General features: G+C 46.3%; 1 protein-coding gene across 7 annotated transcripts in view; it reads left to right on the forward strand.

The window, feature by feature from the left end:
- Positions 1 to 23,573, forward strand: part of adgrl1a (adhesion G protein-coupled receptor L1a) — a 266,475-nt gene that overhangs the window by 186,129 nt on the left and 56,773 nt on the right. For all 7 annotated transcript variants that reach the window (XM_061847086.1, XM_061847084.1, XM_061847087.1 and 4 more), the window contains 2 exons: positions 7,504 to 7,717; positions 10,875 to 10,984. In XM_061847086.1, the coding sequence (XP_061703070.1) occupies positions 7,504 to 7,717; positions 10,875 to 10,984 (324 nt within the window). The remainder of the gene's footprint in view (positions 1 to 7,503; positions 7,718 to 10,874; positions 10,985 to 23,573) is intronic.

Consider the following 23,573-nt stretch of genomic DNA (forward strand, 5'->3'; position numbering starts at 1 on the left):
TTCGGGTGTCCACAAAAAAAAAAAAAAAAAAGTAAATACGCTGGATATTTGAACATATTATTTGATATGTGGTGTAAATACAGCCTTTTGGCCGAAGGCTGCCGAGGAGTTTTCATCCTTCCCTTTCATTGTCCGTCGAGCGTCGTTAATGGCGAAGCGGCCGCCGAGGCTCGTAATAGGCGGAGAAAAGAGCGAGCTTGTGCGGTGGAGGGTGGGGGGGGGATAAAAAAAAAAAAAAAACGTTCTTGTCAGACGCTCCAAACATCCATTCACCCTCAGGCTTTAATTACTGTGCCAGGATAATGATTCAAATCCAATCATCTCTCTCTTGCTCTTAATTTGTAGCTTCCATTATGAAGGCGAGCACTTCAGCCCCTCGTCGCCGCGTCCGCCCGCCGCCCGGGAGTGACACCGGCCGCGCCGCGGCCACGGGGATCGGCGCGTAAAATTATAAAATGAGCTCACGTCGTAACGATGTTTGAATTTATTTGCAGCAGACGGATATTTAACCATAAATAAAGTACCACCTAAAAAAAAAAAAAAAAAAAAAAAAACCTCACGTCAAGTACCAGCATCACGCCCACAATTAAAGTATGGTGGTGTAGTAGGCCTAAGTGCTCATCAAAAATGAGATGTTTTATTCCTTAAAAAAAACATTTTATTGGCAGTCACTGCAACAGTAAGCACGGTGTGAACATTTCAAAATGTACTGCACAGAAATCTTGAACCAGACCTTTCGAATCGCCGGGATACGGGATGAGTCATTACCTCGCAGGATTAGATGCACCTATACATATGGTTCCTGCTGCGGGAGACGCCTCGTCATCCGGCCATTGTGACACGCACGACTCGATGCGGAATGTTTGTCTTTGCTTGTGTGTGTGTGCGTGTCTTATTTTTTTTGCTGGCTGACTGCGGCTACCCTGAAAAGCGTGATGGATTCCCGCGCAGCGAAGGCCAATCGTAGCTCACGGCCGGTCCAAGCTCGTCCTCCGCTCGTCTCGTCTCAGCTCCGCTCCGGCCATCTGGCTCCACGCGCAAACTTGCTCTCCATTCAAAAGCTCACGGAAAGTACATCCCGATATGCTGATGTAGCCGCTACAAACTTCCCCGCTGCTCAAACTTTGTGAATTTCAGCAGCGGACGACTTGAAGTTCGACGCTGGTTCTTATCTTTTCGTGCACTCACCTGCGCAATCCCCAAAATGTCAATTTCAATGGTTCACAAACTTTTTACACCAAGTACCACGCCAAGAATAAATACTTTGCTCTTCATGTACCAGCATCAGGAAGTTAAAGTACAGTAGCATACTAGGCCTAAGTGTTGATAAAACGAAATATGAAGGATTTATTTCTGAAAAGTATATTTGCTATTGTCAGCTACTGTGTAAATATGGGGAAAATTGTGCTGAATTCAATTAAAATATATCAGTTAAAACTTGTGTAAAAATTGTCCCTAAATACATTTTAATACACGTTAAAGATTGAGTGCAAATGTATTGTTCTTGGCGTCATGGTGGATCAACTGGTAAAGCATTGGCCTCACAGTTCTGAGGTCCTGGGTTCAATCCCTGAGCCGCCTGTGTGGAGTTTGCATGTTCTCCCCGTGCCTGTGTGGCTTTTCCTCCGGGCACTCCGGTTTCCTCCCACATCCCAAAAACATGCAACATTAATTAGACGATGAAAATTCCCTTTAGATGTGATTGTGAGTCTGGCTGTTTGTCTCGGTGTGCCCTGCGATTGGCTGGTGACTAGTTCAGGGTGTACCCCGCCTCCTGCCCTTTGACAGCTGGGATAGGCTTCAGCACACCCCGCAACCCTTGTGAGGATAAGCGGCAAAGAAAATGGATGGATGTATTGTTCTTAAAATTTAAAAGGCAGTAAGTCTTTCATGTACCACGAGAGGGAACCACTCATGTTAACACATTGGAAGTATTACTGATCGATTTCATATAAAATTCCAGATTTGCCACTAATTCCGTTCTGCTCCAGCCCTGTAGGTGGCAGTAGTGTGTCTTGTATAGATTGCTTACCAACTGCCACACAGTTTTTTTTTTCTCCCTGCATCAGGTGGGTCACTGCGCTGACATGACCCACGACTTGATTACTACTACTACTACTACTACTAATAATAATAATTAATAATAAGTGGCCATCGCATCCCCCTTTTTTCATGGGCAATCCTTTGAGGCCACGCATCATCCACATCAGATGGCAGAAGCGGAGACGCTTGGCAATTTGAACCCGGCCCATCTGTCGACGATACCTGCTTCCGATTGGGGGCTCATTTGGGCAAATTTGAGCTTGGCAAAGCGCGAAGCCTGGATGTGGCTCAAAATGGCCGACTTCCTTTTCAATTTCCATCGTGGGCCCTTGAGACTTTTTTTTTTTTCTTCTCTTTCTTGCGTCCGGTGATGAAACTGGTCACAATGGTTTTTTTTATTTGCTTGTTTGTGTGTTTGGAATAATATTTAACACTTCCAGAAAAGTACATTGTATAGTAATAATTATAGTAATAAAGGTAGTATTGCTCTATGTGATGGTGTTTTGTGCCTAATGTTCAGGCCCGTCAGCGCCCGCGCTAATGAGTAATAACCTGAATCAGCTAATGGAATTGTCTTAATTCGTCCCGTTCAGTATGAAATTGACCCGCCGCCTCGGCGTTGCGACAAAGTAAACACTTCGGCGTTTAAGCGGAGCGGCCGCAGATGATAGACGGCGCCGTGCGGGCGCGCCCGATATGAAGCCAAAATTAATTACACAAACACGAGCAGATAAGCATATGCGGCGGTAATGAAACGGCCCGGCATCAATCAAAAACGGTGCGGAATTGTATTTATTTTTTTAATAAAAAAAAAAAAAACCAAACAGCTTTCTCGCAAGCTAATAATCAAAAAGAAAGATATTGTGCCTTGGGCTGTTTTGTCAAAGTTTTCAGCTTTCTGCAACTTACATTTCACATTTAAATTTAAAAAGAGAAAAAAAAAACATTTTTTATTTTTATTTTTGTTTATTAAAACATCTTCAATTTTGCTTTGTTTTGCATTTGGCGATTTCATTATAGAATACATATTTTTTGAAATAAACAGCAACAAAGAAATAGTACAATGACCGATTTTACATTTGTTTACGTCTGTTTTTAAAATCGCACACCGCCTCGGAGCACAGACGTTGGCCCGTGCTGCTGGTACTGTTTCTGTTGTGCGAGCGGACCGACTGAGCCGGGCCGCCCCTCCGCCCGCCTTACAGAGCCTTTTATTTTTTATTTTTTTTTTTTGTTTGGCGTGAGGTTCTAATCGTTGTCCAGCTGCGGTTTGGTTTTCACCGCAGGCGAGTTCGGAGAACCAGGCAACTCAGTGACATCGCCGCCGTGAAGTGTCAATGTGGTCTGTGTGTCATAAGGTGTTTGCACAGTTTTTTTTTTGTTGTTGTTGTTTTTGCATTCACGTGTTTTTTCAATTTATTTATTTTTTTTACTTTTATTATTTTTTTTGCCTCGCCTGCTGTTTGCATCTCTGCGGCTTTAATTAGTATGCACTTTTGCATCTAGGGCTTTGCGATTTGGCGCTGCTTGCTGGCGAGGCAGAAACGATACAAAGCGTGTGTGGGGGGGGGAGGGGGGGTATTCGTGTGTGCGCAAGTCATTCAGCCCTGATGGAGTTAGTTACACAACTCAACTACACACACCAACCCCACCCCGCCACATCAATGGGTGGCATTTAGAAATACGAGCAAGTCAATTGGCAGTGAATCATGTCGCACGAGGTTCCAGAGCACAGGAGTGGGGGCCACGGGGTGGGGGGGGGGGTTAACTGACGTCGACATTGACCCAAATGGGCGCTGCGCCACTTCGACCGGACGTGGCTAAAGTAATCGCGCTTTGTACTTAGGTAGAAGTACAGATCTCACAGATAATTACTCAAGTATTACTGAACTCACTTGCGCCACATTTTGAAAATACAAAACTGCCTGATAAGAATTGTTTTTCTTTTTTTCCATAAATGTTCCAGTGTGACAGCAACGCTTGCTTATTTGTGTAGCCCTGAAGAAAGATGTACGTCCAATATGTGCATGTACATTATCCATTTAAAAAATTTAGCACCCAAAAAAAAAAAAAAAAGTCCCTTCCGTTTTCATCATTCACATGGATCGCGCCCTTGAAAAAATGATACCAAAACAATGTGTTGCCGTAGCATTGCTAACTGCCGCAAATACTAGATTAGCAAATGATAATAATCACTGTGTTTTGCTTTTTGTGTTTCTACTGAGCTGGAGATTTTTTTTTATTTATTTTGATCTTTTATCATTTTCAGAAGCTGGTAGTTTCGAGGCTGGCAGCAGGACTCCATATCATTATGTTTTTGAGCACAAAACATTTTGGGAGCCAGCGACATCAAACCATTCTCTCTCTCATTTCTCTTTGTCAGGTTGTCATATGTTGAGGTTGAAAAAAGTCACGAGACTATTTCAACAAAGTAAGGAGTAGAAAGATTTTTTTAGAAGTAAGGGAGTAAAAATAAACGACAGAATGACAGAAAAATCCATTCTCAAATGAAGGACGGGTATTGGAAAAAAACCAAACAGTACAGTGCAAAGTATTTGTACTTGTTGACTTCCCAACAGGCGGCACGGTGGCTCAGCTGGTAAAGCCCGGGTGGGCACTCTGGTTTCCTCCCACGTCTCCAAAAACATGCAACATTAATCGGACACTCTAAATTGCCCCTAGGTGTGATTGTGAGTGCGGCTGTTTGTCTCGATGTGCCCTGCGATTGGCTGGTGACCAGTTCATGGTGTACCCCGCCTCCTGCCCAGTTGACAGCTGGGATAGGCTCCAGCACTCCCTGCGACCCTTGTGGGGATAAGCGCCTAAGAAAATGGATGGATGGATGGTTTTCCCAACACTGATCAGAATGGAAAGTGAGCTGAAAACTAAGCAGTGTCAAGAAGGTGGGGGAAAATATCCCAATCGAGGGTGCAGGGGGATTTCAACATGGCCCCCACCCCCGTGTGAAATACGAGCAACGACGGCACGCCGAGCATCGACCCGAAGCGCCGCCAAAGCCGTCCGCTCCTCCTCAACACTTTTGGCAGCCGCACGCCGACCCGTTTAGCAGTCGGCCAACGGCACGCGCGCTCACAGAGGACTCCGTTTTCTGACCGGCCGAGAAGTTGCTTTTGCGCAGAACCACGGACGGCAAAGCCGTTCGCTCCGCTCACGTCGGCCGGCGGACTCCGGAGAACAAATCCCGGCTGTCCATCAACGAGCGCTTGGACTTCCAGATTACTGATTTCGCCCTCTAAGGCTGCGTTGTGGAACCTCACCGAAATGAATTAGGGGGGGGGGGGGACGGAGTGGGGGGGGTTGATAGAATGTAAGATGTAAAGGAAGGAGGAAATCAAGGAAAAATACAGCAACTGGAAAGCAGGTTTGGACCTGGAAAAAATCCAAAAATTCTGAATCGTGGCCCACATACTGTAAACACCGCCTAATTCTGTGTGTGTGTTTTCTCAACCGAGAGAGGCAATGTCGAAGGTGTGCCGCAAAGAAGAGTGCTGAGGAGACAACAACTCCTCTCAAAGCACCTCCCCGCATCCCTCGTTCGTGCCTCTCAGCCTGGCTCGCCGATTAAGCCCCTCGCTTTGCCCGCTGACCACCGCGCATGTCAAACAGCAGCAAGGGCGCACACAAAACACGCACACCAGAGACCAAAGTGGAGACTGACACTTTTATTTTTACAATCTTCTCGCATCTGGCCCGCGCCTCATGACGCGTGCCGCAAAGGACGACAACCCACCCGCCCGCCGCAGGCCCCCCTCGTGTAGGAGTTTGTTCACATCTGATGTTCGCGGTTCGTCTGCCGAGCTGTTGTGTCACCACAACCGCGACCAGCTGTCGGGGATTCGCCTCCAAGCCGAAACATGTCCATCCGTTTTCGAGCGCTTGGCCGCAACGTGGTGGAATGCGTCTTCTCAAGAAGTGAAGCCAGTTTCAAAAGTGCCCTTGGGTAGCAGAATTGAAGTTATCGGCTCATTTTGTTCTTATAATATTTTGATTTGATTCTCTGCCGTTATGACATCACTAGAAGAAATCCTTTGACGCTTCCAGTGACATCACGACCGCCATTTTGTATTTCTTCAAAATAAGCTTGGACAGATGAAGTAAAATACATTGTTTCATTTTACTTTGTGTTTTTCCACGTTTTTGTTTCCGTGTTAAATATGAAACGCTCGAAATTCAATGTACACGGTGTACTAGTGGTACCACCCCCCCCCCCCCCGCCTCACAGTCCAGAGGCATCTCCTGTGTGGGGTTTTCATGCCCTCTCCATGCTTGCGTGGGCTTTCTCCGGGTCCTCCAACTTCCTGTCACATTCCAAAAACACCTTCAGATGAAGATTGTAAATTCTCCATACGCTTGTTTGTTTGTGCCGCTGTCTAAATCGGACAAAGAACTCGATGAGCCAAAATTTTCTTCAACTAAATCACAGCAAAACTGAGACGATTGTTTTTGGCAATCAAGAAAAGAGAATTGCTGTTGTTCAAACACCTGGACTCTCTATCTTTAAAAACCAAAAACCAAGTCCGAAACCTTGGTGTTCTGATTGATTGCGACCTGACTTTCAACAATCGTATCAAATCAATCACAAAAACTGCCTTCTACCGTCTGAAAAACATATCTAGAGTCAAGTCTTGTATGTGTCCAGGAGACCAGGAAACGCTCGTTCATGCTTTTATCTCAAGCAGACTTGACTATTGCAACGGTCTTCTGACTGGACTCCCCAAAAAGAGTATTAAACAGCTGCAGCTCATTCAGAGTGCTGCAGGTCGTGCTGTGACCAAAACAAAGCGGTCAGAGCATATCACGCCAATCCTAAAGTCCTCGCACTGGCTTCCAGTCAGCTTTAGAATCGATTTTAAAGTTCTGCTACTGGTCTATAAATGACTTAATGATTTAGGTCCTGAATACATGAAAGAAATGCATACGGAATGCTCTGAGATCGACTGACTCGGGTCAAATAGTGGAGCGCAGAGTCCAAAGCAAACATGGCGAACCAGGGTTTAGCTATTATGCTATCAATTTGAATCATTTGTTGAAATGTTTTGTCTTTTTATTTTCAAATGCCTTTATAATCATGTAAAGGTCATTGGATTACATTGTGTATGAAATGCACGATACAAAGAAATTTGCTTTGCTTCGTATGTGCCCTGCAATTAGCTGGCGACCATTTCGGGGTGTACCCCGACCACTCACCCAAAAGTCAGCTGGTAGAGATTCCAGTTCAGCCGCCACCGCATGGAGCACAAGCTCGACAGAAAATGAAAACCTACAAAGTGTCGGCCGTATATTCACTCAGTTTCACTTCCCAGTACTTGGCAAGCTCCTTTATGGGCCCGGGCCGACACCTCCCATCATATTTACTGCGTGCCCCGGCGGTAAAGCGCCTCCTTTAAGGGAATCAAGGTCTGTCGATTTGTCAATAATTTTTCCTCCCTCCCCCTCCAGCGCTGAGCCGGTCGATGATGCCCTTTGGCTTGATGCGCCGGGAGCTGGCGTGCGAAGGCTACCCCATTGAGCTGCGCTGCCCGGGAAGCGACGTCATCATGATCGAGACGGCCAACTACGGACGCACGGACGACAAGATCTGCGACGCCGACCCCTTCCAGATGGAGAACGTGCAGTGCTACCTGCCCGACGCCGTCAAGATCATGTCGCAAAGGTCCGTCCCGCACCGTCTTCGCAGGCTCTCTCGGGCTACTTCATTGGGTCCACCCTCACATTCATATTCATTTGACCTGTATCCAATGTTCCCTCTAAGCTGCGCAACTGCGCATTTGCGCACTTGTCACGCACTCTCGGCGCAGATGAAAAGAGTTCCGGCGCAGTGAACAACGTCTATTTTTCATTTTAGTATTATTTTTTTTAATCAGCTACTGACACACCACACCAGGCCACACACTTCCGAGTTTACCTGACTCCGCCCCCTCCGCTCTTAAAGGGGGTAATTACAATTGGTGTGTTAAAATTCCACCTTGGCACAGCCTGATCGAGGATGAAAGCACGGACGATACATTGCCCAAAATGCTAATTCTGTATTTTAAATATATGAGGCAACATAACATTAACCCTAAAACTGTTTGGGAGCATCATTCAGCTTTCAACATGCGTTGCGAAAGATATTCTGCGAGCAATAATTCAGTTAGGATATCATTGTGGGTTAAAAAAAAATAAATGAAACAAAGTTGGATGCGACATTTCAAATTTATAGTTCATAGTTGGCTTGGTATTTTTTTTTTGTTGTTGTTGACATTTTCAGTGTAAGTTTGCAAAAACACAAAAGTGTTCTTAAAAATGTTTTGACGCGAATGTAATCTGAACTTTTTAATGAGCCATGTGACTTCAACGGATGACACTGATCTGACCACTGTGCGTACGTCTGATGTTGCTCACAGTGGTCAAAGGGGGCGCTCACGGGCTTAAAAAAATTAGAGGGTACGTTGCCTGAATCATAATATATTGACGATACATTTAAGAAGGGAATTACATCTCTCCTTGCGTATGATCCTTCACCTTCACTGCTATGTGGCCAATAAATGGATGGATAAGTTTTTTTTTTTTTTTTTTTTTCAGTTATACTTGGTGGGAAAAGTTTGGGAACCACTGACCCGGAATGTTTCATGTCTTTACTTTGATTCCCCTCTGAATGAATCACTAAATTCAGCATCCTTATACAAAACAACGTACAAGTGTGTATCACTGAGAATGTGTGCACTCTATATATGTGTGTACCTGTGTGTTTTGTTTCCGTAGTATTCTTTCAAGTACCTTTGTAGGGGCTTGTGTGTGTTTGCGCTGAGCATCTGCCTCCTCTGTGCTGGCCTCAGATCAATGCAAAGCCTCTCCCCGCTATCCATCACGCATGTAATGGAGGCGCGGGGCTTGAGGGTGTGTGAAGGTAACAGCTCGCAGGAGAGAAATGGAGGGGGGAGGGGGGGGGGGCAAAGAAAGGAGAAAGCGCTCCAAAAATGACGGCGAGGCGGTGCCAATGCACCGGAGGTTCCAGGGACGACATGGGAGAAATGCTTAAGGAACACGGAATTATGCGTGCGTGTCTGTCTGTGCGCGCGGCGGCGTGCTTTAGACGGAGGTGTCGTGTGCATACCAATACCCCCCCCCCACACACACACACACACATCCGCCCTCCCCCCCGTCCGCATGGAGCGACGAGTGTTTGCTTTCGTCCTACGATGTCCGCTCACCTCCAACCGCTCCCACTCACGATGCCCCGCGAGAGGCAGGCGCTTACGTCACCACCCCCCCCCCCCCCTTCGGGTGCAGCTGTCACATGATCTAGTCTAGTGTGAAATTACTTCCTCCCCCTCCGCATTCCGTCCGTCTTGTCGGACCACGGCTGTCAAACTCGAGGCCCGGGGGCCGGGTCCGACCCGCTGGATCATTTCACGCGGCCCGTCAAAGCAAATAAAAGATGTCTGCTTCTGTAATGAAATTGCATTTATTTTTGGAGTTTTAACTCTGTAACAATGCACAATAAAAAAATGGAAAATCGGCACACTGGACACGAACGGGTCGCCTTCGGAATGGCAGAACACCAACACGCTCCTTCCATTTCATTCTGTTCCTTCAACACAAAGTGCAACCAAACCCAATGAGATTAATATCCATCCATCCATCCATCCATCTATTTTCTTAGCCACTTATCCTCACAAGGGTCACAGGCAGTGCTGGAGCCTATCTCAGCTGTCAACGGGCAGGAGGCGGGGCACACCCAGAACTGGTTGACAGCCAATCAATCAATACAGACAGACAACAACCGCACTCACAATCTCAACTAGGGACAATTTAGAGTGTCCAATGAATGTTGCATGTTTTTGGGATGTGAGAGGAAACTGGAGTGCCCGGAGAAAACCCACACAGGCACGAGGGGAACATTGAAACTCCAAACCGGGAGGGCCGGGATTGAACCCTGGGTCCTCAGAACTGTGAGGCCAACACTTCACAGCTGCTCCACCGTGCTGCCACTGTCCAGTCTAGTTACTCGGAAATCGCGGGCCCTCCAAGCTCATTTAGGCCAGCAGTATGCAAACATTTCGGCGCAAGATGTGAATCACAATAGTCGACAAGACCCAGACTAAGTGCTTCAAAGAACTTTCCAGAATCAGAGGAGGGCCCGTCGCACATGTTAATGCCCCTAAAGAGAGACCATCCCGAAATGAGTCAGTCAAAGTGGCCCACAGAACAAAACACAAGCACCATCTCGCACTCTCATCTGGAGCCTAATCCAATTTTCGCTCTATCGTTTCAGTCCCACTTTTAACAGATATTACAAACCCCCCCCCCACCCACCAAATTCCATTCTCGCTTTAATTGAACAATAGTTGCCTCAAAGGTACATTCTTCACTTCAAGAGTGCCCCGACTTAGTTTCAATTTCTGTTGCAAGTTGTGGAAAAAAATGAATGAAAAAAAACAGAGCAGAAGTTGCCGATGCGCTTTCGGCCATTCCTTGAATGAGATAGTCAAACGCAAATAGAAAAAAAATGTAAATACACGCAAAAACTTAAAGGCAGAACATGCAACCAATTTGTTTACATTCTCAAATCTTCTATGTTCTTATACAATATATTGCTAATAAAAAGGAAGGTTTTTTTGTGTGTGGTGGAACGGATTGATGACATTTCACTTCATTTACAATTAAATTGAGTGTTTTGTTATTGCCTGCCAGTGTTTTCCGTGATTTCAGATAAAATTATGATTATGTAACGAGAAGCGACGCCCTCGCGTGCCTTGACTGTCGGAACGTCCCTCGCCGAGAATCCAAAAACGAGTCTGACACCCTCTCTCTGTTCTCTCCGCAAGGTGCAACAACCGCACTCAGTGTGTGGTGGTGGCCGGATCCGACGTGTTCCCGGACCCCTGTCCCGGCACCTACAAGTACTTGGAGATCCAGTACGAGTGCGTCCCCTACAGTGAGTACACTCACTTTCCCCCCCCCCCCCCGAGAGCTTCCCGCTTGAGTATTCCACCCTTGGCGCTCTCGCGTCACACGCACACAAACCCACACACTTCATTCCCACGAGTATATGAGAGGGATTCTCACAGGCCGTCGGCACCCATCGACTCTGTTATTTAATTTTTTTTACTTATATACTTGTTACTTTAAATTGAAAGTAATTCCTTTCATGTTTGAATTCCAGAAGGGTGTTGGTCATTTCTTTAAATGAACGACTTCAATAGAGCTCGTGCACGTGACGTCGCCATATTGCCGGTCAAACAGAGCCGCTCGACATTGTGGGAGACGTTGAACCGGAGCAGAATATTTGCAATGCCCGAGACCTGTTTAGCTTTTGGTTGTCACAACAGTCGAGATAGATATTCAAAGAGGTCATTCAATGGAATACCAGCTGAAAAGACCAGAAAATATCGATGGACTTCGGCAATTAAACGTGATGGATGTTGCCCAACCAAAATACAGTAGTGATCGCTTCTTTTCACGTCGGAATTATTCTACTCAATCTCAAATTACCAAGAAATCGCAGTCGGTCGCAAAGGTTTACGCAGGTTAAGTTTGTCCGCAATCGCTTCCGTGCACGTTCTGTGGAGAAGACTGCGTCCTCTTTCTTTTCAATCACAGTTAATGAATGCGAGTTTGTGTAAAACCAGGGGTCACTTTTTTAAATATTGGAATTTGTATTGAATACTATCTGAAAAGATCGACAGATTCCGGCAAAGGTTAACGTGTGGCCGAACGCGCTTCCGCGTTCACGAGCCGTCAAAACCGTCACTTTGTGGGATTTATTCCTGATGAGAACAGATCCAGAAACAAAGTATTCATATGCGCCCAGACTTTTAGGCACTTTCTAACATTTCCGTGTAAATCTCGACGACTTGCTCACCAGATCCATGTGTAGATTCAGTTCTCCAAGACAAGCGGAAGCGCGTTAACAGTCCAATTTCTTATCGGCGAAAACATCGACTTTGGCATTAAATACGGGTCCTCCATGACGAGTTTATCTAATTTTTCCACATACCGTCGTTTATTTTCACCTTCTAAATGTCTCACGGTATTGGACAAGACTCTGGGCATCGTACTATGAGACATATTTTCATGGGGTCTCCAACCGACTTAGCATTGAGCAATGCTTTGCTTGACCGGCAATATGGCCAGTCACACGACTTCGGCGACGTAGGTGCACGAGCTCTATATGCGTAATTCCGAAGGGCGAATTGTTCTGTGGTCGTCGGCCTCCGCTCAAGTCGAGTTGTCCTTCTTCCGACTGGATTTACGCCGCAGGTCAAATTGCCAAATTCCTATTGAATGCCAATAGTTGATTTGCATTTATTTGTATATTTTTAACATAGTGTTCGGTTGGCTTTGGATGACTGTTCCCCTCCATTGATTTACATCAATGGAGCTAAATGCCTCAGGCTGCCGTCAACAATTATTACTTGAAAGATCGCCGCGCCTGTAATGTAGCATATTTTAATCGTTATGGATGCTTTTCGTTGTTGCGTCTCAGATTTTTATCCACATTTAGAAGAGGCCTGCTTCCAATTTGAATATATCAGATACAAGGCCATTTTGTTTTGGTTTTCTTTTTTTTGATTACATTGCCATGAAGCGTTTCCCAACTGTCCCACGTGAGAGCAAATAATAATAATAATAATAATAATAAATCGGAATACAGTAACTTGAACCACGCAGTGTAAATCCAGCTTCAGACACTGGAGGGTGTTTTTGAAAGTCACTGTGCACACACAAATTGGAAAAAAGGAGGTACATATGTCATCAAATTCAAACATGTCTGTTAATAACGATATAATCACAGTTCTGATCCTGAAGTTGCAAAAGTTCCTATGCACCTTGCAACCAAGTACGGGCTCTTTAATCCTCATCCTGAAAAATTTTATCAAGTGAATTCATCTTATTTCTAGTGGAAAAATCTTTTGTATTTATTTTAAGATAATTTTGACATTTTTTAATACTTTCAGCACATTGTAGGCGTATGATAGATATACATATTATCAAGATTCTTTACACCAGAATGAAACATTTTATCATCAAGCCCACAAAATTATCTCAAGACATTAGAATATTACATTAAAAATGATCTTTGATTTATGCAGGGTTTTACTTTCTCACGTTTGTATTCAAACTAGTGAAATAAATGTTTACAGTATTTCAGATCACCGGTAAAGTGTGCACCAATTTTGGGTGGATTGAGGCTAGCCGGTAAAACAATACATACTGCATGTTTTTATTCAGATTTTTTTTTTTCAATTTTATTTAAATTTATTTTTTACACTACTGACACGTACCAAGTTCCAACACAGAATGTATTCAGGCAAGTGATGGGAAATGTGACTCACCTGTGCTCTATTCGTTAGTTTACTCTATAAACAAACACAGTGCAGCTCAGCCTCTGGCTAGCGAGTGTCATGGCTAGCGACGTCGAGATCATTTGAAGTAGCGGTTAAAAGTAAAATCTGCGTGCATGCGTTTTCACAGGCTATTTTTAAGTAATTTTAAGCAAGGCTTCATTTTCTCTCTAAAAGTGGGTCAAAAAATTCGAGTCCCAGAGTGACAACAATTGAAAACCACTGTTGGAGATGATGGAAATTCTGCTTTCTATCCAGAAGAAATGTGCTAAATGTTTCGTACCGTTTTCCTCGATGTGGCGCCATATATCAAGAGCAAAAAAATAAAATAAAATAAAATATACATATTCATTTTTCTCCTGTAGCACTACTTGATTTTCTCGTTTAAAAAAAAAAAAAAGCACAGTAATGCCCACGGTAAGTCTACTTCGATCGCCGGCGTGTCGTATATTTCTTTCCGCGTTAATTTTCCCCGTGAAAAACAAGAAGCGGAGGGGCGGGCGTGTCGCGCGCACGCGTCTCAGCGGGACGACGAGTGTTGTCTCGAAGATGTGATGCGAGAGCGCGCCGTCGCGTAAGGTCGCCATGGCAACGCCTCACCAGCAACCACACTCACACAAACATCTATCGACGTTTTTTTTCTTTCTTTTTTTCAACACACACACACAGGCAATGGATTTATAGACTTTGTTTTGATCCTCGCTCGAGTGAAAATGTGCTCACTGTAACACTCTTATGTGTTATTACACTCATCGATCCCTCCGCTGTGCAGGATCACCTGACCGCAGGGGGGAGGAGCTTCTTGGCGCAAACGTGTGGGCGCAAGTGGTGTTAAAGTGAGAGGTGTTTTGGGAGTTGGGAGGTTCTTTGTTTTGTCGTCCGTACACCCCCCACCCCCCTCCCGGCCCCCAACTCCCCGACCCCCCCACTCCTCACCCCGCCTCCCTTCCCCTCAGGTGCCAATGAAGCTCGAGGACGACTCCGCTAACCTGCCTCGCTCTCTTCTCCTCCTTCCTCATCACTTCACTCTCAGGTCTCCGCTCGATTTCATTACCGCTTCTCTGTTTATCCTCCGTCTGCCCTCCGAGCTCCTCTTCTCCTCTTTCCTTCTTTCTTTCGCTCGGACCCTCCCTCCGTGGTGGTTTCTCCTCAGCTGTCTCTTCTGCTTCTTCTTTGCAGGTGCAAAAACATTCATGGGGGCTCAGAGAAACTTCCAAGCGCTTCTTTCACGCCCCCCCCCCCCCTTTGCTCTGCTCACTGCTTTCGCGGCCCCCGGTTTACCTCGTGAGAGAGAATGATACAGTAGCCCCAGATAAGAAGCCGATTTCCGCTTTTGTTTTCGTGCTCGGGAAGTGTGAATGTCCTTGGCGAGGTTTCCTCTTCAGTCTCCTCCGCCCCGAACGTAGCTCAAGCGCGACGTTACGGAACATATAACACCAGACGAGTCGGTTTTACCCGCGTTTCCCCACCTGCCCACGTTGGCTTTGCTGTCGGCGTGACAGCCGGGGAATCGGATTAGCTCATATTCCTCCACAAATGTAAACGAAATAAAGAAAAACATCGAGTAGTCCAATAACATATAGTTTTTGTTGTTTGTGATGAGATTACGTGACTGTCAGTAAACACAAGCGCTATCCAGAAGCTAGCGTCGTACTTTGATTTATGAGCTTAAGTCATTACATGACCCTGAAATCAATGTTTCATTCACTGTGCAAGAAATAACATTCCATTTCATTGTACTTTATAAAACCTGCCAAACTGATAGCTAAATCTGATGTCTCAGCTCATCAGTACAGCGCTAACATCAGTCATGCGTCATAGAGGATAAAGAAGATACGACCAAGTATAGAGGTGGAACAGTGGATCAGCTGGTGAAGCGTCGGCCTCACAGTTCTGAGGGCTCGGGTGTATCCCGGCCCTCCCGGAGTGGAGTTTGCAGCTGGGATAGGCTCTGGTACTCCCCGCAACCCTCGTGAGGATAAGCGGCAAAGAAAATGGATGGATGGACTAAGTATAGTGGACAAACCGCATACTTGTAGCACGGCACCCACGGATTCGCTTCTCCAACTTGCTTGTGTACATCATCTCATGTGGGCGGAGCAAGGTGCCAGAGTTTGATTTTATTAAAAAATAAAACCCTGAAATAATTTTCATCAATTGAAACCAACGATTAATTTCTTGATCATAATAGTACACACAAAATGTCACAAGAACCTGTGCTGGAAATTGAACAGGGAGTTGTACATTTTGATTTGAAGCGGCCATTTTGGACAAACTCAGGGCGGATACTTTTGACTAGCTGCCCAGACGAGTCCCGGTCGGAAGACGCCATTCGGGGCAACTTCAAGCGCTCGCACTTTTAAGAACGTCCGACTAGCCTGAATGAGTCAGTTTATTTTTCCCGATATCATCGTCAAATTCTGATGATCGTTTCGAGGATTCGCCATCAAGCGAGAAACGCGTCGGCCCGTCCGTCGCTGCTGACGGATTTAATTCATACTTTTATCAGATGAAGTCACGTTAATCCTGGCTCATAATAAGATTCTTTATTATTTTTTTCAAGATCCACGGTGGGATGCAAGCCGGATCCTCGCGTGAGGTCACGGAAACGCGCCTGGCTTTGTTGTACTCGGCTTCTCATCTTTGTGCATGCTCGCCTTGTCCTCCTCGCGCTCGCTGGCTGCTTGTTCTATTGCCGTAAAGCAATCAAGCGGATAATTAAATAGCTGCTGACTTGCATTTTTTTTTTTTTTTTTTTTTTGCTCCTCGCGTTCAGGGTTGTCGAAGGGGAAGAGAAGAAAAGAAAGGAGGCAAACTATGTCGATTGAATCTGAAGAACGGCGCGGCATCGAAAATTGGAAGTTGATCCCTCTGTGATGAGAGGGTGTGTCTGGAATGAGAAAGAGGAGTCAATTACACCCGTCCACGAACGGTGGCGATGGGGGAGGGGGGGGGGGGACGACAACAACAACAACAACAACAAAATAACACCGCGACCAAAACCGAGCCCCTCGTCCCGAAGACTCCAATACGGTCACACGCCACTCAACTCGGCCACTTTTAATTACCAGCGCGAGGGAGGGGGCGGCGAGTCGCTCCCTTCCGTTCTGCCTCAGCGGAGATTTGTCAAGATTAATTGAATTTGCTGCTTCTAATCGCCGCGGCGATGCCCCCGTCGTTCAAGCGCCGCTCGGCCCCCGCCGGGCGTCAGGTGGTGCCGCGCCTCCCCTGCCATGTTTACATCCGGCGAGGGTCCCCCTCTTTGTTTGCGTGAGTCATGTCGGCGAGGCGTCACCGCTCACCTGAAACGAGGACGTGACAGCGGCGGGAAGGGGAACGCGCGAGCGCGACTCTGACAGCTTACGCTTGTTTGGCGCACGCGTGCGATCGCCTTGACGACGCCAGCTGTGTTTCCCCAATTACTGAAGACGCCGTTTCGTATAAAAGTGTTTCACAAAGCACGGCAAAAAAAAAAAAAAACAAAAAATGGGGGGGGGGTATATGGGTAGTAAACAGATTTAGCAGTTTTCATAGTTTGGAATAATAGCAAAGTGGCAAAGGAAAATGACAGCAATGTCATACAAGTGTCGCATTAATAGTTTGCGTTAAAATAAAGACATTGGGGTAGACATTCAATTTATCCATTATTTCATTCAATTAGTAAATATGAAATGGTATAATATTGAATGTCATTAATGCGCATTTATTTCATGATGCATCCATCCATTTTCTCAGCCGGTTATCCTCACAAGGGTCACGGGCAGTGCTGGAGCCTATCCCAGCTGTCAACGACCCTGAACCGGTCACCAGCCAATCGCAGGCCACATAGAGAAAAATCACAATCACACCTATGGCCAATTTAGAGTGTCCAATTAATGTTGGATGTTTTTGGGATGTGGGAGGAACCCGGACTGGCCGGAGAAAAGCCACGCAGGCACGGGGAGAACATGGAAACTCCACACAGGTGAAGGCGGGATTGAACATGCAAACTCGAGATCGAACCGTGTCCTCAGAACTGTGAGGCCAACGCTTTACCAGCTGATCCACCGTGCCGCCAAATGGTGTAATATTGAATGTGATTAATGCGCATTTATTTCATGATCCACCCATCTATTTTCTTAGCCGCTTATCCTCACGAGGGTCGCGGGAGTGCTGGTGCCTATCCCAGCTGTCAACGCGCAGGAGTCGGGGTACACCCTGAACTGGTCGCCAGCCAGTCGGAGGGCACATCGAGAAAAACAGTCGCACTCACAATCACACCTACGGGCAATTTAGAGTGTCGAATTAATGTTGCATATTTTTGGGATGTGGGAGGAAACCGAAGTGCCCACCCGGAGAAAAGCCACGTAGGCACGGGGAGAACATGCAAACTCCACACAGGTGAAGGCGGGATTGAACCCGGGTCCGCAGAACTGTGAGGCCAACGCTTTTACCAGCTGATCCACCGTGCCGCTTTATTTCATGATGTATATTTCATGCCTTTAAATGAAACTCGAAATTTTTATTCATTTAATGGCATTTCATTTCTGAGAACGTTTTAATTGTTTTTAATTGACCTCACTTCGTGCAATAGTTTTTTATCGATTAAATCATATTTTTCATTTCACGGGGGCTCCATTGTCTCCAGAGTTTTGTCCGCGGTCGCGTCCTTCCCTCGGCGTCTCGCCGCTACCGTAACGGCGTCCGCGTCCCTTTAAGACATCCCCGATCAATCGGTGCGTCGATGGTGCTGCGCCATTAACGTGCGCACGCGTACACAAAGTCAAAGTAAATCTACCTCACGGGGGGTTGCCACCTGTCCTCCCCGCCGCCCCGGAGCGCGCCACTTCATCATTATCGATCCCCGCACCCCGGCGGGGCTCTCCGGAGAGGCCGGGCCCGAGCCATTAGCCCCCCCTGCTATTTCATCAGCTGTGATTTATCTTGTTAATATGCAGCCAGTTAGCTGCGGTTTTAAAAGTGTCTGCATAGGCTTTAAAAGTGGTGGATCGCCGCTCGGCTGCTCAATGTACGCCCTTTATATTCATATTTCCAGCCTTACATTGATCGCGGCGAAGGCTAGCGCCGAGAATAATGGTGCGCCAATGCAAGGGGTGTCAAACGTATGGGCCGCGGGCCAAAGCCGGCACACTACGGGTTAAAATTTGTCAGTGAAAAATGACAAGATATCGTGATTTAGAAATGAACGCTCGTCCTGAGTTACAAATACAAATCGTGTGCCTTTGACTCTATATGAGGTACACAATCTCTTGGGATGTTTTCAATGTTCGGTACAATGATAGTTGATTACAGGTCAAGTGTCATGCCTGTAAACATTCCGAAATAGATATTGTAATGAAAAATACATATAACGTTATTCACTTCAATGTCCAAATAAATATAAGCGGAGAGCGCGTCATCCATGCGCAATGTCGCGGAAGTCTCATTGGACATCCAAGTGGGCACCGTATTGCCTGCATCATCCGCTCATTACGTCACACCATTGAAAACACGCCGTGCCACCTACTATGGGACACGGAAGCTCTTTTCAAAGAAGAGAACATCTCATAATCGAGTGAAGTGACCGGGGCAATATTACCCTCTCGTTTCGTGCCATATTTAGATGATATGCGGATCACTTCTAACTAACAACAGACTCCCAGACAGTATGTATGAGCCTGCTCGCCTGAAGCCGCGCCCTTCGTCCGAAGCTGTACGTCGACCCATTTAGCACCTCTGACTTACGTGCGCGGGTATTCACACCTACCTGTCATTTAGAACCCGCGAAGCTCTCGTCCTTTGCACCCGTCCAATCAATTTTTCACGACAAACCTTGTCTTTTTGAAAAGTATGAAAAATGAATCCATCCTCCCGAGTGTTCGAACAATATGCAGCAATACAACGAGCCGGCATTTTGGCTAACACCAAGGAACAAAGAGCTCCCTTCCAGTAGGTAAAACTAATAGAAACATACGAGACCACTTGAGTCTTACGTCACTTCCTGCTTCTTGTCAAAAACAAATCCCTCGAGAGGATTTTCACGGCTGGAGTGACAAAAAGCCGTATATGTCAAAATCATTTTGTTTGGTGGAAAAAGGGGATGGGTCCGTTCCGGCTGCCTTGCACTAAAAATCATGCATTTTCATGACAGTGGCACTTTAAATGTAAAAATTGTCCTAATACAGTTATCGCTTTAATACGAAGGCTAAAAGTGTCATTTCTATTAATTATGCCGCGATTGTACCGGTCCGGGCTCCTTGACATCAAATTAGTCTGCACGCGGGCGGGCCCTGAACTTCAATGACACTCCAGCCGTAATAGGCCACGTTTTTTTTTTTTCATTTTTTTTTTTTAACCTTATTAATTATCATTCGATGTTTGCGCCAGTGAGACGCTTTTATAAAAGAGCGAGAGGCTGAAGAAACTGGAGAGGCCGGATTATGGAGGCCGAGGAGCCGCGGCAACAATGTGTGCACGTGTGTGTTTTGCTGTTGCTCATTAGAGTGGGAGTAATTGATAGGCTTGTAGAAAGCGTTGAGCAGAGTGATTAAGGAGAGAGAGGGCAGCGGCTTATTTCTCAAAAGGGCTCTGAAAAGACGAGGACGGCCGCCGCAATCACGCGAGCGACCGGGGCGGCCTTAAAACTCGCCTCGCGAGGACGCCCTGTGTCGCTTCTCAGCGCCATTTGTCCTCAGGTGCATAAGCTGAATCTCCCTCTGTGTTGTTCTTCGTCTTCTTCTTCTTTTTTTTTTTTTTTCCAGGACAACCGACGGGGGAAGGAAAATGAAGTCAACTGAAGTCTTCCGACTGCTCCTTCTTCTTCTTCTTTTTCTTCTTTGCAGCTCTTTCTTTTCTCTTTTTCCATCATCCCACCTTCTCTCCATGATTGAAATCATTACATAAATGTAGGATTATTAAGATTGTAGTTGTAGTGTCGTGTAGGGAAATGTACGCAATGTTTGTTGTTTGGGCCGATGTTTTTATTGCTGTGCATTTATTAGTGCAAAGGGTCCGTTCTAGTCGTGGTTTTCATATCTCACTAACATACACCGTAATAAAGTCCCAATTTTAAGAAATATTGGTAGGAAAAGTAATTGGGCCATGAATATTAAATCAATCCGATGAAAAATAATACCTATGAAGGTGGCTTATTCTTATGCCGACGTGCAAACTACAGGGAGTCCTCGGGTTGAGATGGTCTCGACATTTCGACTTTACAAACCGCGTCCGCCATTTTGTCCGGCTAATGCTTGTCCCGTGTTTGTGCGCCGGGAGTATCTTCGTATTTTTCGCCCTCCATTTTAGACATTATCGCCCCCAAAGAAGAAACTTGTGCGTTTTAGTCATGCTTCTGCAGCTAAAAGAAAATCCATTACCATGGAAACGAAGTTCAAGATCATAAAAAGATCGGAGGAAGGAGAGACACCAACACCACCGAGGCCTCAGTCGGTCGACCGTGGTGACAATTATTAACGACAAAGCCCGTATTTTAGCGCACGTGAAGGGTTCCGTTCCTATGTCGGATGCAACGATCGCAAAACAAGGTTCTTTGATACTTGTCGAGATGGAGAGGATTGAGGACCGACCTGTTTCCTTGGTAATAACTAAGCACAGCCTCCCCTTCTTCTTCTTCTTCTTCTCCATCCACACCTCAGCAGTAATGCTAAGTACGCCATCTTGTTTATTTCAATGTATTTGTTTTTTATACAAAGTATTTTGATGTAAATTCTGACTTCAATGGCAAAGTCCGACTTAAGTCGAAATTCGAGTCAAGTCGCTACTCTAGGAACGGATCTCGGTCGTAGACCGAGGACTCCCTGTAATTCACTGCGCGCCATTTCCTCACCTCAAAACCAATTTTCCTCAGTCCGAGGTGGTCCAAATAGCTCTGTGGAATAAACTGGTCGAACCGGATCGCAACGAACGTGTTCTTCAGAAACCGCTCCCCAAAAAGCAAAAATTTGCAAATGTTTTCTTATTTATTGCATGAATCTTAATGTCCGTGCAGATGTGATATTTGGGGCCAAGCCGATCCGTGGGTCGGTTTTTGGCAGCTGTCCGCGCCCCATTGATTGCCGTTCTTGTTTTGGCCGCAATTTCGAGTTGTTTCCTACTCGATTGCACACCAGAGAAATAGAAGTGGGGGAAATGTGCCATGCCGTTTTCCAACATGAAAGCGCCAAATGTCCGCCTCCGCCCAACCGACCTCGCTCCTAATGAGTCCGTTCCCAGTCGGCGGCCGGCCGGCCGGCGATGTCTCGTTCCGGCTCGCTGCCCCCCCAGGTTCAAAGAACGTTTGCGTCCGGAGCCTGAGCCCTGTTTACGCCCGCAGGCTGCAACCGTTGCCCGCCTCTTCACAGAGTTTCATTGTCCGGTTTGATCTGGGCGGATCATAAAATAAAGATCTTATCCCGGCGCTGCCTTTTGCCGCTCTCCAGCTCGTATCAAGATTGATCCGCCGAGATCAAAACTCTCGCTTGCCTTTTTTTCCCTCCCCCATTCATCCTCCTCTCGTATCACGCTCAGACTTTTGTCAAGGTTGAGTTTATTCTCACCAACGCAACTTTGTAAAACAAGTGTTAAATTCGTACCGTAAAATGGTGTCGTGCATTTCGTGTAAACTGAGAGCCTGCCACGTCCCTCTGAGCGCCTCTTCAGAAAACGAGCCCGTGCCGAATGAAGCTGTTAAAACGGACGCCGGGTGACGCCGATTCGAGTGAACCGCGAGCGGTACGATTCCATCAGTTCAGTCCACAAATGTTCCTAAAATCGTGACAAAAGAGCTGATCCGCAGAAGTCTTTGGTACCTTCTTATACAGAACTTATGGGGTTGAGTTCATCCTTTGAAGATTTCTCTATGGAGGACTCATTCGTTCCCGATTATAACGAATAAAGAGCATTGATTTGGTAAACCAGGGGTTGTGAGTTCGCTTCTCACTGGGGCCTCCACTGCCCGAGAGGGGTTGCAGCATGGAGGGAATCCGGTGTAAAAACTGTGCCCAAAAAAATATGAGCGTTTATCTGAGGTGTCACGCTGTAGTGACCCTGACGGGACAAGCCGAAAGAAACTTACTTATGGAGGCCCCATAGCTCAGTGGTTAGAGCATTGGTTTGGTAAACCGGGGTTCGTATCTCACTGGGGCCTCTACTCCCTAATAGGGGTTGCGTCAGGAAGGGTGTAAAAACTGGCGTTCATCAGAGATGTCACGCTGTGGTGACCCCTGACGGGACAAACCGAAAGAAACTCACTAAAGTGTGTCAAAAATGGGCAAATAAATAGCAAAACAAGCTCCGGTGAGCCATGCCAACCTCGAGCTATCACATCTTCGGGTTAACTGTAGAAGTTCCGAGCTTGTTAATGAACTGACTAACCCCAACCGTTTCCTCACTAAACGTTGACGTGAAAATTTACCAAACTTTAGTTTTTTTTTTAATGTCTTTTGCCTTAAAAGTGGAATAAAACGTTGCTATTTTAAATCCATACACCAAATGATTTTCCGGATTTTTTTCTGTAACTCTGACTGAAAGTCCCACACGTGCAAAGCCCAACATACAACGTTTCCTTTTCGCAAACTAACGTTAACCTCTTGACCTCAAGCAAGTGAACCAGCGTCGGAATACTCGCTCGGACAGCACTTTCCGAAACGCCGAGCTCCCGTCGTACTTCGTCGCCATAGAAACAGAACTCAGTCGTCAAACTTTCTCGCAACGGAGAATTCACAGCTCGCGTTTTTTTTCCACTATAAATGTCAGTGAATCTGTTTTTATTTCCACAAAAGATAAGCAGTTCTGTGGTTCGTTCCCCGACGGGAACCCAAGCGTGACCTTAAAGCCAAGCGATTGCCAGCGTCTGGTGACGAAAAAATAAAAATAGACGACAATCTCCACGGCTTAAGCGTTCCCAACGGATTGTTGCCTGTTCGTCCTCCGACTGAACGAGGTGTAGGCCCGTTCTGTCCACACTGCGACGAGTGCAATCCACCCCCCACCACCACCACACCCTCCGTCACGTCTCGTGGAGAAGGAGCGGTGTCAACCGCTCCGCCATTAAGACAATTGACAGTCGGCATGGCGGCTGACACTTTTACTCGTCGCACCTCTGAAGGTGGCAAGCCCGCACCCCGGGGTGGCATTAGGCCGGCTTCTGGAGTTTCACGCTCAGTGGATAGAAATGGTCTCAATAATGGCTGCCTTAAACGG

This window comes from Syngnathoides biaculeatus, chromosome 16 (assembly GCF_019802595.1).
Source record: "Syngnathoides biaculeatus isolate LvHL_M chromosome 16, ASM1980259v1, whole genome shotgun sequence".
NCBI classification, from domain to species: Eukaryota; Metazoa; Chordata; class Actinopteri; order Syngnathiformes; family Syngnathidae; genus Syngnathoides; species Syngnathoides biaculeatus.